The sequence below is a fragment of the Musca autumnalis genome, unplaced genomic scaffold (genome assembly GCF_047663935.1).
Source record: "Musca autumnalis isolate F117 unplaced genomic scaffold, ASM4766393v1 scaffold_3, whole genome shotgun sequence".
Classification (NCBI taxonomy): domain Eukaryota; kingdom Metazoa; phylum Arthropoda; class Insecta; order Diptera; family Muscidae; genus Musca; species Musca autumnalis.
The window spans coordinates 168,516,362-168,535,787 of record NW_027411866.1 but is presented as its reverse complement, the minus strand read 5'-3'; the positions used below and the strand labels follow the sequence as shown (position 1 = coordinate 168,535,787).

At 35.1% G+C, this 19,426-nt stretch overlaps 1 protein-coding gene across 1 annotated transcript in view; it reads left to right on the top strand.

The window, feature by feature from the left end:
• The window catches only part of LOC141398081 (PDZ domain-containing protein 8-like), a 69,667-nt gene that overhangs the window by 7,862 nt on the left and 42,379 nt on the right, over positions 1–19,426 (top strand). The window contains exon 2 of the mRNA XM_073975266.1: positions 13,760–14,023. Within this exon, the coding sequence (XP_073831367.1) occupies positions 13,760–14,023 (264 nt within the window). The remainder of the gene's footprint in view (positions 1–13,759; positions 14,024–19,426) is intronic.

The window sequence follows — 19,426 nt, the reverse complement described above, 5'->3', positions numbered from 1 at the left end:
GAGCATAAGCTCTTACTCGTAAACATTTCTTTTAGGGAGATACTAAAGTTTTCACCTAACTGACTTTTATACCATATTACTTAAGGCGAATTGAACCAAAATAATTAATATTTAATTAAATATTTGACTATTGTCGACATCTTTTTGACACAGATTGAAAGCTTTGCTTGTCTTTTTGATAAGCATTTTACATGTCTTTAATACACCAAATAGAAGCAGAAGTATTTGTCATCAAATTTTGATTTTGCAATAAAATAACTCTGATATTTCACCATAAACGCCACATTTTGTATTAATTTACAGCTCAGATGGTTACGTTTCATTATTAAGCTTGGAATATGTCCAACACAAGCAGAAATATCTGAGATGGAAATAAAATTCCATAAATTAGAAATTGGGATAGCCCAGCGTCTTTTTCAACATCACAAGCAGTTCACCAATTTTGGTAACGCAATTGGAAACCAAAAGCTGAGATACTCGTCATTACAATTCAAATAAAAAACGCGAAAGTGGAATGTGCGCCAACCTATTTTGCCCCATAATAAAGTTGATCTTTCCTCATCCATTGACGGACTTTCCTTTTGTAATACGACTACTAAAAGCGGATATATTCGCATAAGGATAAGTTTGGTCCACATAAGTTTTTTGCCCATTCCGACTCTTGAATATTATCCGACCATCACCAAAATAGGCTTCTTTTTCTCTGGGATCCCCATTAACACTCAAAATTTCCTGTTGATCCGATCAATATTGCGACCTGTAGCGCGATTTAGAAAAATAGGATGTATTACCGACTATTGCGATATCTCCGTTATTTGATAATGTACGACAACCCACTTTGCATCATTATAAAGATGGCATTTTCTACTTCTTTCATAGCCAGACTTTGCTTTCGGAAGCTCTCCAACGAAAACTGTGATATTCGTCAATATAATTAAAATCGCAAAAATGAAAATATATTCGATATATCCGTTGTTTGACCACCCACGGCAACCTATTTGTTGATATTTTCTACTTTCATTGTTAGGTTTTGGTTTTGGTATACTCCTTATAGAAGCTGAGATATTCGCTTGGAAAAAAACGTTGTATTTTTCTCCAAATAAGTTTTCTGCCCATTCCTAACCCTGAATATTATCTAGCCATCACCAAAATAAGTAGTCTTCTTCCCCTCCGGGACCACCCATTAACCGCCAAAATATCGTGACGATCCCATCAAAATTGCGAGCTGTACACAGAAAAAAAGACACCCCGGAAATTTTGATTAAAAGCTTTATCACCATATTTTTGTCGAATGGCGATAAAATAGTACGAATAATATGGGAAAATGTTTATCAGATTTCAAACAAATAATTTATTGAAATTTGTTAATGGTTATTAATAAATTTCTGTAGTTAAAATGGTTTTCAAAGTTTGTCGCATGTTCTCGCTCTCAAGAGCGAGAGAAACAACTTTTTTAGGGCATAAAGAGAGCGCTACAACAATGTGCTGTGTTTTTTTTCTTGAGATGTGAGTGTCGTTGCAAAGCATGGCCATGGAATTTTTGCGGCATGGAGGGATGGTGCGTTTGTGTAGCATTTGGCTTGTTTATTTTTTTATTTAGTTTTTAACCATCAGTTTGGTTTATGTTGGCAGTTTCTTTAAAGCAGTCGTTGTATGTGGATCGGTAGTGCAGAAATAAATCTACGTTTGTGTGCTTTCTTAAAGCAAATGTGCTTTTCAAGTAAATTAAATGGCCAATACATTTTATAATTGAATTAAAGAATATGAAAAAGGATAATAAGAATATTTTATTGGACAAAGAAACAACCGCATGTGATATTGGTAATAACATCAAAACATTTTATATATTTGAAATATGTATGGATGTACTATTTCTCACAGTACAGATACCCATTTTCCGCTGATGATTTTCAATGTGGCAGAAGAATGTGTTTTATTTCACAACGAGAAGCCTTCTACGATGTTCCCTGTTTTTTATATTTAAAAGTGATTTATTTGATTTCTTTTACTAAAATTAAAGTGTGGCACTAAATAATTATTTACTTCTGATATTAATCATTCCATTCCGTTTTTCTTTCTTTCATTTGTTATTTTTTATGTACCTATGCGTCTGTTGTTGCTTTTGTACTTGGCATTTCAATTAAATAAATAACCACCATTTATAAATGTGTGTATGTATCTTTTTTGTGGTTCTGGTTTTGTATTTAACAAAAAAAAAAAAATGCAATAAAATAATTGTAATTATGAATGTTTTTTATCGATTGGAAAAAATGCATTCAACAATTTTTTTAATCAAGAAAATATTTTGTTTTTATCAAGCAAAATGTGGAATATTTTGATAAATATTTTTGACAATATGTGAAATATTTTATCAGTTTAAAAATAAAAAAATCGATAAATATTTAAATCAATTTTAAAATTTTATTTTATCAGCCTGTATTTTTCAAGAAAGAAGAAATGTACCCGACGAATTCGTTTAAATGCGAATTCAACAGAAACATTAAAAAACTCTCATATGCAAACCATATTAACTACTCCCACGGTTATGCGTCTCCACAATGCAGAGAATCATCATAACTATTTTGATAGTTTGTCGAAAATAACTTTGGCAGTTTTGTTGTGATGTTTGTTTAATTCTTATTTTTAAAGTAAGACCAGCTTAATCACAGATTTGTTGTTTTCAAATTTTAAAAACAAGATGTTAAAAACTTATTTTCCGTAAAATTCAACAAAGCAGACATTGTTACACTAAACATGTATATAATTAAGGACCACGAAAAAATCGTGCATCTTAGGACCCATATGTTATCTATATATTCACTTGACAATAGCCGTAGACCTCCAATACATTTTCATATACAATATAAGGCATCCTTGACTTATCCTGCTTCTTCTTTCTTCTTTATTTGCAAATTCGGTATTCGAATATAAGCGACCATACAATTGTAGCATATTTCATTGCAATTACATAGATTACAAATGTGATATTTTTTTTCATGACATTTATAAATTATTGATAATTCTTTCTGAGAAGATTAGCCGTGTTGTTGATATTTGTCCAGTCTTCTATGTTTTTTATCCAAGTCATCTCTTTTCTGCCTCTGGTACGGCGTCCTTCAATGGTAATTTTAAGTATTGCCAGCAGGAGCTTATAATTTCCATGTCGCATGATGTGTCCTAAGCAAACCCGTTCGTGGGTATTGATTTGGTTACGAAGTTTTTCGGCAAATCACACACACGCGACCCGAACGCAAAGTAAGAGAGCAAATGTACTGAATTTCATGCAAGCAGGTTGATGCCGCTTTATTTGTTTATTTTTGGGTACACAGAAATGATTTTGCAGTTGTACAGCAAATATGTGGAGGGAAGAATTTGAAAATGATTTTTGTTTTGTATTAATATTTTTAATGACGCAGAATGCCTCGTCTGCAAGGCAACAATAAAAAATGTATTTATGCTTAAAAAGTCTTAAAAAATCATTTTTATATACAATTTGTTTTTTTTTCTCAAAAAAATTAACATATGAAGAAAAATACTTTTCAAATTATGAAGTTATTTATATAATTTTTAATTTAAGTCATACAAAGCGAACGCGCCAACAATATATTTTTCATTTCACACTCAATATGAAAATCATCACCCTGTTCTGTCAGTGTAATTTTACCCACACATAAACAATTTAAGCGCTCGCTCTTCTTGGTCGGCTATGGTCCTAAGTATGCCGTTTTTTGATGACAGATAAAGTTCTCTCCTTTGGTTCATTTTTGTCAGTACTTCGAGATTTGCGACGTGTGCAGTCCAAGGTATTTTTAATAATCTTCGATAAATCCACATTTCGAAAGTTATCCTGCTTACGTAATTTTAATTTGAAGTACTAGAAATACACAATTTTACAAAAAACTATCAGGGTTTTCTATATTTTACCAACAAATATTCACCATAAGCTTTAGTAAATGACGCACGCAACTTCTTCGGAACGTATTACGAAAAAAACATCGATGAAATATTTTTGGTGTTCAATAATAACGACAATCGGGATAAAAATCATAAAATATGACCTTAAAGTACATATCAAAAACAAGAGCTGTAAGGATGTTTTATATTATAGTTACATATATCTATTGTTTAGAGACTCATAGTGAAATATGATTTGGAACATTTCTTCCTTTAGATTGTTAGATTTTGGCCCAGTATGGAATTATATAAAATTGTAACCTAATTTTTTAAGAAAATAGTGAACCAAACAAAGTCAGAAATCATGGTGTTCAGAAAGGGAGGCAGATTGGCAGAAAGCGAAAAATGGACTTACAATGGAGAATTGCTCAGGATTGTAAATGAATATCAATACCTTGGTATGACACTAACACCTAGACTTTCTTTCACGAAACATATAGAACGGAAAAACAATGCATCCAAAACATGCGTAAATATATCGTGGAAAGATTTCATTGGGAAAACGAACATATCGTTACATGCAAAATGGAAAATGTTTTTGGCAGTCTGTAGATCGATACAAAGTTATGGAGCTCAAATATGGGGAAATGGTTATTTTGAAGAAGTTGAAAAGCTATACCGATTTTTTATAAAACGAATACTAAGATTGCCCGAACATACACCCAATTATGTTTTGGCCCTAGAAACTGGTTACGATGAAGGTTACTTTTACACATACACTCTCCATTTAAAATATGTAGCAAAGTGTTTGTTTGATATGGGAGAACATCGATTACCACACAAACTTTCTTTAAAAATCAAAGAGAAAAATATATGTTGGTATAAGGATTTTAATTCAAAGCTTTTAGAAAATGCTGTACAAGTGGAGAATGTGATGGACAACAAAAGAACGTGGTATGACGCTTGTAGTAAATTGCTAGATACTATCCAATACAAAAATGTGAACAATAACATCTTCAAAGCCCAAAATAGTGCCCAAAGGATATATAGCAGTCTCAATCATACTCTTGGACCTGTCTATTGTAGCAAAGGCTACAATCAAAATCAAATATCATTGATTATGCGCGCAAGAGCAGATCTCTTATATTTAAATGGGACAATGTTTAGAACTTTAAACCAAAGAATTTGTTCATTATGCAACCTGAATGAAGATGAGACAATAGAACATTTCCTCGGAAGGTGCCCAGTCCTTAAAAGATTGAGAATAAAATATTTCCAGAAAAGCGAATTAAACCGGATAGAAATAATAACTCAATTAAATGGTGGTGAAGTTATTTCCTGGTTTTCTTTATATAATTTTTTAAAGGAAGCATTAAATTATAGACAATTTTTAGTAAAACAATTTAATTATTGATTGAATTATAAAACTCAAATTTCCGGCAGACGGTTCACATGAACCATGCTGTAACCATCTTTAATTTTATTCAAATATAAATTTTCTAGTGTAAGAAACATTTTGTAACGTTTATGAAAAAATAAAGATGAAATACATACATACATACATACATTATAGGTAGATATATGTCCACCACCCTATAGAGGTAATGCACATAATTAAACGTCGATTTGCTAAATATTCTTCCTTCCTCAGCATAAATCTATTGACAAATTTACCCCACATGCCTGACTTAATCGAAGAATCATTTAATCTCTTCTCATTGATCAACAGGATAGCATACGAATAGATCCTTTCATAGAGGGACAAAGGGTTAAGTAGGTTTACTTATATATGACCACATACTGTTATAAAAAGTACACTTCCTTATAAAAGACACATGGATCTTCAAAAGACCGAATTTGACGTTTAAAAAATAGCGGAAGATCGTGTTAAAGAAGACTCTAACTTTTCTCATACAAATTCAGCAAAAAATCTAGTAGGATCAATAACACTTCTGTAAATGTCCAGTTGGTCTTCAGTACGTTTTCTCTTAAAGTACAGAATAATAATAAAAAAAAACAAGAGGAGAAGACCAGTGAGCCCTCTATGAGATGACCAGTAAATCTTTTAGAAGATCTTCACCATGAATATGGGGGATATGAAAACATTATTCCAAAGTGTATTATAAATAATCAATTGACCCAAAAATATTTCCGATATACATTTTAAAGTCAACATAGAGATTAAGAGGGTTGTATTTAAATTATGATCACTTAACAGATTTAAAGAATGTTTGATTAAACATATTTGGATAAATGTAGGAAAAATTGTTACCCGGAGTCGGAATCGAGCTTTTTTCACGACCTAAATTCCTGAGAGTGACAACGTATTTCTTCATATTTTTATATGTGGTGGTATTTTTAATATTTGCAAAAAATGCCGAACATTTATAATCCTAATATACACTTTATAAGATGAAAATGTGCGAAATGGTAGTTTTAGATCTCAAGTATGTTGAGGCGAAATCTTTTCAGACAATTTAAAATAGATTTATGCATGTCCCTGTGTCTGTCTGACTGGCTGAAGCGCACGATAACTCTGATTTTGTTCAAACTATTTCGTGAAAGTATAGAACACGACATATGACCGTTGCCCTGCCCATGACATTAAAATCATTCTAGGCGATTTTAATGCCAAAATTGGAAAGGAGAATATCTTTGGCCCAACAGTCGGGAAATTCAGTCTCCACAGTGAAACATCTGACAATGGTATGAGACTGATAGACTTTGCAGCTGCAAAAAACATGGTAGTTAGCAGTACCAGATTTAATCATCTCGATATTCATAAGGGCACCTGGCTGTCTCCAGATCAGAAAACAAGAAACCAAATTGATCATGTTGTGATAGATGGAAGACATTCATCGAGCGTGTTGGATGTACGATCGTTCCGAGGCGCAAACATTGATTCGGACCACTACCTTGTTGCAGCAAAGGTACGCACCCGCTTAAACGTAGCAAACAAAGTACGAACAGACACAACACGAAAGTTAGACATCGGTAAGCTGCAATCACAACAGATAGCCACAGCATATTCCACTCAACTAGCCCAATTGCTTAATCAAAGCCCTCCTCATCCCGATAACATATCAGCGCAATGGCAAAGCATTGCCCACTCCATGCAAACAGCCGCAAAATCCATACTTGGATACCAGAGACCTCCACCAAGGAATCCATGGTATGATGAGGAGTGTCGTGCTGCCACCGAAGAGAAAAATGCGGCATATAAGGCTACTTTACAATCCGTAGCAACGCGTAGCGCACGAGAGAGATACAGGGAGAAAAGGAGAGAGGAGAAACGTCTTTTCCGCAGGAAAAAGAGAGAGATGGAAAAGCGAAGTGTGAAAAAATCGAGATGTACAGGAGCCAGAATGAAGTCCGAAAATTCTACCAAAGAGTCAAGCATCAAACTGATGGCTTTGGTACAGGCACATCCTCCTGTAGAGACCAGCAAGGTAATTTGGTAACTGATACAGATAGTGTACTCAGGATATGGAAAGAACATTTTTCAAATCTGTTGGTATCCAATAGCAGCGAAGACGACGAAGATACCACAGTCCCAATCCCAGAAGATGGTATTGAATGTATACCGCCCAGCCAAGATGAGGTAAAGACAGCAATAAATCGGCTGAAGAATAATAAGGCAGCAGGGGCCGATGGCTTACCAGCCGAGCTGTTCAAAACCGGAGGCGACACGCTGATAAGGTGTATTCATCAGCTAGTTAGCACCATCTGGCAGGAAGAACGAGTACCCGACGATTGGAACCTGAGTATCCTGTGCCCCGTCCACAAGAAGGGAGATAAGACTGTATGCTCTAACTATAGGGGCATAAGTCTACTCCCTATTGCCTACAAGATCGTGTCAGGGATATTGTGCGAACGACTAAAGCCAATGGTCAACGAGATTATTGGACCATACCAATGCGGCTTTAGACCTGGCAAGTCCACCATTGACCAGATATTTACCCTGCGGCAAATCCTGGAGAAGACCCAAGAGATGCAGATCGACACCTACCACCTTTTTGTCGATTATAAAGCAGCCTTCGACAGTCCGCTGCGCTCAAAGGTATTCCAAGCCATGTCTGAATTTGGTATTCCCGCAAAGCTCATCCGGCTTTGTAAAATGACTTTAACTGACACGAGGTCCTCAGTTAAAATAGGAAAGAACCTCTCCGAAGAGTTTGGTACCAAAAGAGGTTTCAGACAAGGAGACAGCCTTTCGTGTGACCTCTTCAACATCCTGCTAGAAAAGGTTATACGAGAGGCAAACGTCAAAAGAAGTGGCACAATCTACACCAACAGTCACATGTTACTTGCTTATGCTGATGATATAGACATCATGGGTCGATCAGTAAAAGAAGTAACTGATACCTTTATAAAGGTCGAAGGAGAATCTGCTAAAGTGGGTCTGGCGGTAAACGGTGAGAAGACCAAGTTGATGGTGTCGACGCGCAATGCGTCCATTGAGCTCGGACCGACTGTGGAAGTTGGTTCCTATAATATTGAGGTAGTAAAAGACTTCGTCTACCTCGGCACCTCCGTCAACACAACAAACGACATCAGTTGTGAAATAAAAAGAAGAATTGTATTGGCCAACAGATGCTACTTTGGATTAAGTAAGCAGTTTAAAAACAAAGCCACATCTCGTCAAACAAAAATAACGCTCTACAAAACACTGATACTACCCGTGCTGATGTATGGCTCCGAAGCCTGGGTACTTGCGCAAGCAGACATGGCAGTGCTTGGTGTGTTTGAGAGAAAAATTCTTCGAAAGATCTACGGACCAATCTGCGTTGACGGTGAATATCGACGTCGCATGAACCACGAGCTGTATCTGCTATACAACGACATCAATATTGTTAAACGTATCGAGATGCAGCGATTGCGTTGGCTAGGCCATATCATAAGACTGAGCGATGATGAACCCGCTAAAAAGGCGTATGAATACATGCCACATGGCGGTGCACGCAGAATTGGCAGGCCAAGGAATAGATGGCGCAAACCAAGTGGATGATGAGATGACAAGGCGCGGTATTCCAGTGTGCAAAGCAACAAATAGAGAGGAATGGAGATCTCTTCTTAGTTCGGCCTATAGAACAAATGTTCTGTAATGGGCCAGCTAAGTAAGTAAGTAAGTATAGAACACGATAACTCTCAAGCGGATCAACCGATTTGGTCCAAAAATTGTTTCTCGTAATATGTACTTCATCTATAAATCGGCCCACTCCTTTAGATTTCTCGCATCTATCGTATCATTTGAAAATTGTTCTCGGGGCACTTGACATGCTTTTTGACATAATTGTCCAAAAGCTTAAAACAACCTATGGTTATCAACAAGAATAACTGACATTGGTCCAACATTTATTTAGATTTGTCCAATATTCACTCATATGTTAAGCAAATTCGTAAATGGTTTTTGGCATACCAAGATTTTGCGATTAATAAAAAGTTATAAGGAACTTACCGAAAACAACATAGTATGTAAAAGATCCGGTAAAGATTTATCAAAAAGTTATTTACATTTTTTAATTTATATATTTTTTAAATGTTATATTTTATTTAATTAATTTCTCGTTAGAGACGAGCTTACTGACCAAGATGCTTTTTGAAAAAGGAAAGCCGACGATACGAACCCACACAATCACCACTGTGTAGCATGCATGTTTCGCCTTTGGTATATTTTATATTTTATTATTTGTTAATTTATATTAATGCTTCTTGTACGAGTACTTTAGTTAAGTGTTACGTTAAAATATATGGTAACGTATATATGTCCACTCGGTCGCCTACGTCACCGCCGACTTTCTCGAAAACTACAAGTGCTAGAAAAATCCATTAAAGGGAAAATTGTGAGTTTAACAAGGATCTATCATTTCCCAAATGACATTTGTGTAACAGATATGAATGCGAATTCTCGGGGTTTTGTGTTTTTCAGAGTATTGCGGAAAAAATTATGGTATTTCAAAAAATAAAAAATAGGCTGAGCCCGGCTGGGATTTGAACCCACGTCCTTGAAAACATATCAAAAAAATGTTGTCACGGCGTGTTAGCGTTCAAAGCCAAAACTCATAACTTCAAAGGCATCGCAAAAAGCGGTTGTTGTGAAGAAAATACATTTCAAAACGGCCAAATATCCGTTAATGTATAAAAACACATTTGCATTTGAAAAACGATAAGTTCTAGGACAGAGAAGCCATTACATAGTCGATACGTCCGAAGATTTGCTTTACCACCAATGAAACCAGGTAACGTAATTTGGTGACTATGTGGGTTCGAGTCCATGGCTTTCCTTTTTCACTTGCAAATAATTTCAGATCATTAAGCTTAACTCTAAACGAGAAAATTAATATAATCATTAAAAAAATGATCTTCGCCCTAACAGGCAAAATTTCAAAAAATAAAAAATAGGCTGAGCCCGGCTGGGATTTGAACCCACGTCCTTGAAAACATATCAAAAAAAATGTTGTCACGGCGTGTTAGCGTTCAAAGCCAAAACTCATAACTTCAAAGGCATCGCAAAAAGCGGTTGTTGTGAAGAAAATACATTTCAAAACGGCCAAATATCCGTTAATGTATAAAAACACATTTGCATTTGAAAAACGATAAGTTCTAGGACAGAGAAGCCATTACATAGTCGATACGTCCGAAGATTTGCTTTACCACCAATGAAACCAGGTAACGTAATTTGGTGACTATGTGGGTTCGAGTCCATGGCTTTCCTTTTTCACTTGCAAATAATTTCAGATCATTAAGCTTAACTCTAAACGAGAAAATTAATAAAATCATTAAAAAAATGATCTTCGCCCTAACAGGAAAAATTTCAAAAAATAAAAAATAGGCTGAGCCCGGCTGGGATTTGAACCCACGTCCTTGAAAACATATCAAAAAAATTTTGTCACGGCGTGTTAGCGTTCAAAGCCAAAACTCATAACTTCAAAGGCATCGCAAAAAGCGGTTGTTGTGAAGAAAATACATTTCAAAACGGCCAAATATCCGTTAATGTATAAAAACACATTTGCATTTGAAAAACGATAAGTTCTAGGACAGAGAAGCCATTACATAGTCGATACGTCCGAAGATTTGCTTTACCACCAATGAAACCAGGTAACGTAATTTGGTGACTATGTGGGTTCGAGTCCATGGCTTTCCTTTTTCACTTGCAAATAATTTCAGATCATTAAGCTTAACTCTAAACGAGAAAATTAATAAAATTATGGTATCTTGTTTACGCGATATCTTGTTCACCTTTTTTTATTTTATTTTATTTTTATTTATTTATTTCAATTTTCATATGCCCAGTCTTTCGACCTTAAGGCTGTATACTACAGTATAATATTCAATTTAATATTATATAAAATAGCTTAAATATAACAAGGGAGGGATATTAGAACTACTCAAAAAATAATTACTATGTATAAAAAAAGGGGGCAGTAATTATAAAATAAAAAAATTTAAATAAAAAACATTTTGATTAATTGAATTTTGATACTCCAAGAATGGAAAGGATTTTAAACTACTCCAAAAGAAATACAGCATTTATAATAAGAGCAATATAAATATGTATAAATAATATTAAATTTTTTATTTCTTATTTTTTTTTGTTTTTTTTTTTTTGATTAATGAGAATTTCAAAAACAAATATTTTATGAAAATTCATTATTTTATGAAAATTCAGATCATTAAATGCAAAGTAAGAATTTGAACTACTACTTTTGTGATATCAAAAATATATTTTATACCGTTAACAGACAACTACTGAAGAATAGAAATAACAATAATCTGCATGGAAAAAAGTAAAATAAGTATCAGTCGGCTTTGCCGACAGAGGTATACCCTCAGCCTATGTGAATTAAAATTTTCATCTACGGACAGATCGACACAATTGTTGAACTTTTGTGGGGGAGGTAACAAAGCGGCCCTTTTTGAATTTGGACCAAATATTAGGAGATCAAACGTTTGGATAAATTTGGTTGCCCCGTTCAAGGGATATCGTGCACACCATTTTAGTGATTTTTTTAAATATTGGATGGAAGTACAGGAAGCTGTTGTCAATCTTAAACTGGAACTAAGTTTGGACACCTTTTGGGCTGTTTTCTCAAGAAGTATGGACTTGCCCCTGAAAAACAGTTACCTCGTAATTGAAAATCAAAGTGATTCGAGGGCAGACCTTAAAGTGAATTTATCCAAAATTTTGTGTGGAAGGAACCCGAAAGAGTGGCAAATATAATCCATATTCAAGACTGATATACATATGGCAGATGTATTAGGATGTGTAAAGTATGGACCAAATAGGACACTCCCCTCAAGAGTTATCTTGCGCACAATTTTTCCGAACATTTTTGAACTTTTATGGGGGAGGCACCTCCTGAAGTTGTGGACCAATATGGCTTATCTTCGAACTTAAACTAAATTTGGACAAAATATTACGAAGCCCTAATTTTGAACCGACTCTGCAGATCCGTTCAAGAGTTATCTTGCGCTCCAACCACTAAATACGGTGTCATAGGATTTTTTGCACTTTTCAGGCTATTTGCTCAGGAATTATGGACTTGCCCCAGATGAAATTTGTACCGTCGTTTGGGGGCGGTGAGTACACTGAACTTTTCCGAACTTTAGTGTGGGAGGTACCCGAAAAAGTAGGCCGATTGAGTCTATATTAAAACCTTATCTAAGTCTGATAGGAATTTCACGATATGCAAAGTATGGGCCAAATCGGTTACTCCTTTCAAGTGTTATCGTGCACACAAATTTTCCGTACATTTTCGAACTTTTGTGGGGGAGGTACCGGAAGGAATAGACCGATATAACCCATCTTCGAACTTAAACTAAGTTTGGACAAAATATTACGAAAGCCAAATTTTGAACCGAATCGGTTGATCCGTTCGAGAGTTATCGTGCGCTCCAGACAGACGGACGGACAATGCTAAATCAACTTCAAATTGTCTGAAACAGATTTTCGCCAAACATACTTGGGGCTAAAACCATTATTTCGATGAGGCACATTTTTTCCGTATGAAAGTGTATATACCCTCGTTAGCATAAATGCGGAGGGTAAAAAAAGTAATAGCAAATGTCAATATATTCATATTATGAAATATGGCGCCCCACCTCCTGCCTGCGCCTTGATAGGGGTGTGGTAGGTTGATTTGAGAAATTTGTCAGGTTTAGTTTAAATTGTTTATGGCTTAGGAAGACCACACTATATTGTGAAGTTAAAATCGAATTGAAGCGTATCTAATTTTAAAAATATTATGATTTTTGTATTTATTGTAGAAATATTTTAGAGCTATCTAGTTATATTTAATTAACTGCAAGAATCTGTTTCTTTTTGTGAAATTTAGAATCATTTTGAATATTCTATGGATGACATGTTCCTTTTTAGCACAATGTTGATATTTAAAAACGAAGTATGGTAAATTACTGTTTTAGAGTTCGTTGGTTAATGTCCCATATCGCTGGCGAAACTTCAAATGAGTGGGGAGGCTTCACCACTTTTTAGATTTTTTTTAAAGTGTCACAAATAATATTTTAAAAACAAAATTATAGCCATTTTTATATATAAATAAGTATATAGTCAAGATACAAATATTTGAAAAAGAAAACTTTAATGATGTCGACATGATAACAGTTTGAACAGAAACGTGGCCTAGGTGCCCCATGTTACCATAAATAAATGGGACGAATACATATAATACTAAAAGTAATTTTTAAATTTGTTATAACAATTGAATTCAGAAGTAATATTCATAGAAAACCTTACATCTTCTAAACACAATGAACTCATTTTAAACAATTGAATTTTTTAACACCCTGTTATTTTTCACATGATAGTCTACTATATTCACAATTCATTTTGTTTTTCATTTTCCAGGCACTACATCAGACAGCACGTACCATCAATCAAACACCATCTGCAGTAACGGCAAATGCCTCTTCTGGCAGTAGTGGTGGTGGTGCTACAGCAAAGGATGCCGATGCATCGTCGTTGATGTCATTGAATTTTGTTATGCAGTTCCTATTTCATGAATTGAAAAATTCAAATCGCGTGCGAAAGTGGTTTTATCGTAAACTTTCACTAGAATTGGATGAGCTGATAGCAAAAACAACAACTGGGAAATTATTCGACAAATTAACGGTACGTACATGTCCTCACTTAGCAGGTTGCAAACAACAGAAGCAAGAACAACGACACGAGCAGAAAAGTGTATGATTGTAGTCCAAATAAATATGACCTATGGGAAATTATCAGGTTTGGAAGGTTACTGCATGCAAAACTGGTATCAAAGTAAATGTCGTATTTAGGATTATTTATTGTTGTGTGAAAAGTTTCATTCAAAAGAAGATATATTTATCGTGGGACTAACATGTAAATGTTGTTTAAAAAATTCGCGTTTATCGGATATAGCCCTTAAAAATAATGTTTGAAAAATCCAAGAATATACCCATGATGGTCTTTGAAAAAATATTTTTTAAAAAATTCACGCTTATCGCTCTGGGGATCTTTGAAAAAATATTCTTTAAAAATCCAGATTCAAAGCCGTATTGGTCTTTGCAAAAAATATTTTTTAAAAATCGACATTTATAGCCTTGGTGGTCTTTGAACAAATATTCTTAAAAAATCCACATTTTTGGCCCGAATGGTCTTTGAAAAAATATTCGTTTTTATACCCTCCACCATAGTATGGAGGGTATATTAAGTTTGTCATTCCGTTTGTAACACATCGAACTAATCATTTGCGACCATATAAAGTATATATATTCTTGATCAGGATAAAATTCTAAGACGATCTAGCCATGTCCGTCTGTCCGTCTGTTGTAATCACTCTAGCGTCCGCAATAATTGAGATAGAGTGCTGAAATTTTGCACCCGAGGGTCTTTTTTCCATAGGCAGGTCAAGTTCGAAGATGGGCTATATCGGTCCACTCTTAGGTATAGCCCCCATATAACGGTACCTCCGGATTTGAGGTATTTTGACGTTCTTTGCCACATTTGCAGACCGAATTAGCTATAATTTGGCACTTAGGGTTTCTAATGATCAACAAACTTATATCCCAAAGTATATGGGCATAGGTTCATGTTTTGGTATAGTCCTCATATAACGGTACCTCCCGATTTTCGGTATTTTGAGAATTTTAGCCACAATTTTTAACCGAACTATCTGCAATTTGACATTTGAGGTTCTCAGTGGTCATGAAACGTCTCCACGAAACATCGTCAATATAGGCCCATGTTTTGGTATAGCCCCCATATATCGGTACCTCCCGATTTTCGGTATTTTGAGAATTTTAGCTACAATTTTTAACCGAACTAGCTGTTATTTACCATTTGAGGTTCTCAGTGGTCATGAAACATCTCCACCAAACATCGTCAACATAGGTCCATGTTTTGGTATAGCCCCCATATAAGGGTACCTCCCGATTTTCGGTATTTTGAGAATTTTAGCCACAATTTGTAACCGAACTATCTGCAATTTGACATTTGAGGTTCTCAGTGGTCAAGAAATATCTCCAGCAAACATCGTCAACATAGGTCCATGTTTTGGTATGGCCCCCTTAAAACCGTACCTCTCGATTTTCGATATTTTGAGCATTTTAGTTACAATTTTTAACCGAACTAGCTGTAATTTGACATTTGAGGTTCTCAGTGGTCATGAAACATCTCCACGAAACATCGTCAACATAGGTCCATGTTTTGGTATAGCCCCCATATATCGGTACCTCCCGATTTTCGGTATTTTGAGAATTTTAGCTACAATTTTTAACCGAACTAGCTGTAATTTGCCATTTGAGGTTCTCAACGGTCATGAAACATCTCCACCAAACATCGTCAACATAGGTCCATGTTTTGGTATAGCCCCCATATAACGGTATCTCCCGATTTTCGGTATTTTGAGAATTTTAGCTGCAATTTTTAACCGAACTAGCTGTAATGATCGGTATTTTGAGAATTTTAGCTACAATTTTGTCTATTCAAAAATAGTCGCCAATATAGGTCCATGTTTTGGTATAAACCCCCATATAACTGTACCTCCCGATTTTCGGGAATTTTCAGTGGTCACGAAATTTCTTCATTAAAATTCGTCAACATGGGTCCATTTTTGAGGGTCTACATTGTTTTGATGAAACTACCCTCAATTTGACTCTTGAAGTACCCCTAGCTGAACACATTTTTTCAGATTAGATTAGATAACACTGTGCAAAAAAATGGTGGTGAAAGTCTGGGGCACGGAAAATTCCTCTTGGGGAAGAAAGGGCTTGGTGACAGATCCGCCGTGAGTCCAAATTCCGCGTTATGGCGTGATGAAATTTTTGTTAGAGACCCTGTGGGCCAACAGGAATTAGCGTTATATCTTTGTTCACTGTTGCTTAAGTGCTCTACAAAAACAACAAACAAAGATATAATGCTAATTAATGATGGCTTACAGGGTCTCTTGCCAAAATTTCATCACGCCATAACGCGGAAGTTCGTCTCACGGCGCATTTGTCCTTCTGTGTTTTTAATATACACACACCAAGGGCTTTCATCTCCAAAATGAATTATCTCTGCCCCAACATTTGTGTTCACAGTGTAATTTAAGCCATAGTGGGAGGCAGTAGGAGTCTATCCATTGTCGAAAAGTTGTTCCACCTACAATTGTGAAAGGACCCTAATTATTATATTTTAATTAAGACTATTTTATGGTGGAGGGTATAAAAAGTTCGGCCCGGCCGAACTTAACGACTTTTTACTTGTTTATATTACGTTTATAGCTATGGTGGTCTTTGAAAAATATTCTTTAAAAATCCATGTTTATGGCCCTGATGTTCTTAGATAAAATATTATTTAAAAACTCGCGTTTATAGCCGTCGATGGTCGTTGAAAAATTATTCTTTAAAAATCCACGTTTATAGGTCTGATGATCTGTGCAAAAATGTTCTTTAATAATCCATATTTATAGGCCTGATTATTTGTGGAAAAATATTCTTTAATAATCCGCGTTTATAGGCCTGATGATCTGTGAAAAAATATTCTTTAATAATTCACATTTATAGGCCAGATGATCTGTGAAACAATATTTATTTTTTTTTAATTCACGTATAAGACCTGGTGGCCTTTGAAAAAATATTTTTTAAAAATCCTTGTTTATAGTCCTGATGGTCTTTGAAAAATTATTACTTAAAAATCCGATTTTATGGCCCCGATGGTCTTTAAAAAATATTCAAAAAACACTCGTTTGTAGCCCTGATGGTCTTTGGAAAAACGTTATTTAAAAAACAGCGTTTAAAGTTATTTAGAAAACATTAAATCCTACTTTTTAGCATAGAACTTCGTTCATCAATATTAACATATTGATATTCTTCAAAGGACAAACAAAATTGTCAGCCATTCTCTTTTTCTAGATTACCTTATCAATGAGTCATAATTCCTTTTAGAAACCATTGACAAAAAACTTTAAATTAATTGTGACAAACCCAACCACATACTGCCACAAAATCGGAACAGAACACAAATCTGTGCGGTTATTGATGGCCGTTACGAAAGAAAAGTAAAAATGTTATACTCAAAAAAAAAAAAAAAACTTTCTTTCCATATAAGCTGATTTATGGTTTGATATTCAACTTTTTAATTTCCCTCAACATCAGAGAGAACAAACAAAAGTGAAATGTTTTCATTTCATAGACCACCAGCAGCAGCAACAGCAGCAGCAAAATCTAAAAATAGTTGAATACAAATTGTGTTTATTCAGCTGGAAGCCTTTTGAAATTCAACTAATTTTTGCACTCAACTCATCCACATTCTGGATGATGTGGGTTAATAGAAACAATGCCATTGTCGTCATTATTGCCATCGTTATAGGCACATGGACGAAGGACGGAGTGCTTGTTACAGACACACGCATGCTTCGACTATCGCTACGTACACTCAAGAATCCTTATACATAACCATATTGTGTTTACTGTTCTTTTTTGAAACCACCACATGGAACTAACTTTTATTTTCATTATACCACAACACCACACTTTCCTCCCTAGAACTTCATGGTTGTGCAGATATTTAGATCAAAGATATTGTGTTTGTTGTGTGCACTTCGTCGTCCTTTTGTGTGCCATCTTCCAGTCTATTGCCTTAGTTTTCTTTTTTCCGGACGAAGGCAAAACACACACACACACACGTTTAACTATAATGTGGTGAAACAGGCAGAAGCTGGTGCAATACTTGCACGTCAAGTGTGTTTATTGTTAACTTGTTGTGTTTTCCTTAAAGAGGCCTTCGTTCTTGTCATTCGCACTATATTCTGACAAATATCCTTAGGTTGTACAGGAAATAATAAGGAATGTTAGTATAATATAAACAAAAGTAAAACCATATATAGCAAAATGAGATGTGCCTTTTTATGTTTACAACTTTAAAATCTTTATATATAAAACTCAATTGTCGTTTGTTGGTAATTGAATCAGTTGAAAACGGCTGGAGCGATTTGGATAATTTTTTGTGGAAATGTTAGTCATAGTCCAGTTTAGGTTTTTATGCAAAGAAAAATGGGCCACGCCCACTTTTCCGCCCACTTTTATAAATATGTTATATCTACGAAACTACTCAACAGATTTTCCTGAAATTTTCAGGGAGCGTAGAGTGATGACCCCCTATTGAAATAGGCTACACATTTGGTTGAATTTCGGATCGGGCGGGGTACCTCCCCTATGCCCTATTTTTGTAAAAATGCAATATTTGCAACAATTACAAATGTATTGCTTTGAAAATTAATTTCCGAGTCAATGGCGATTGTGTCTCCGACCTTACGTGATTATTTGGGGCATTAAGACTGGACAACGCCCACTTTTTTAAATATGTTATATCTACGAAACTACTGAATCGATTTTCCTGAAACTTTCAGCGAATGTACAGGGTTGGTCCCCGATTAAAATAGGCTACATATTTTTTGACTTCCGGATCGGGCGGGTACTTGCCCTATGCCCTATTTTTGTAAAAATGCAATATTTGCAAGAAATACGAATGTATCGGTTTCGGAACTTATTTGCGAGTTAATGGCGACTGTGTCTCCAACCTTACGTACTTATTTTGGGACTTAAGATTCGACCACGCTCACTTTCTAATAAGGTTATATCTACAAAACTACTGAAGGGATTTTCAAGGAAATCGCGATTTGTCTAAACTTTTAAATCTTTAAAAATAAAAATCAAATGTCGTTCGTTTGTCATGGCATCAGTTGAGAACGTCTGGACCGATTTCGATATTTTTTATGCAAAGAAAATGTACGCCCACTTTTTTAAATTTTTAATCATTTCTACAAAAACTACTGAACCGATTTTCCTGAAATTGCCAGGGAATGTACAAGGATGGCCCCCGCTTAAAATAGGCCACAAATTCAGTTGAATTTCGGAAGGGGCGGGGTACTTCCCCTATACCCTACTTTTTTAAAAATGTTACATTTACAATAATTACGAATGTATCTATTTCGGAAGACCTTACCAACTTTTTTAGGATCCAATGACTTGACCACACCCACTTTTTAAAATATGTTACATTTACAAAACT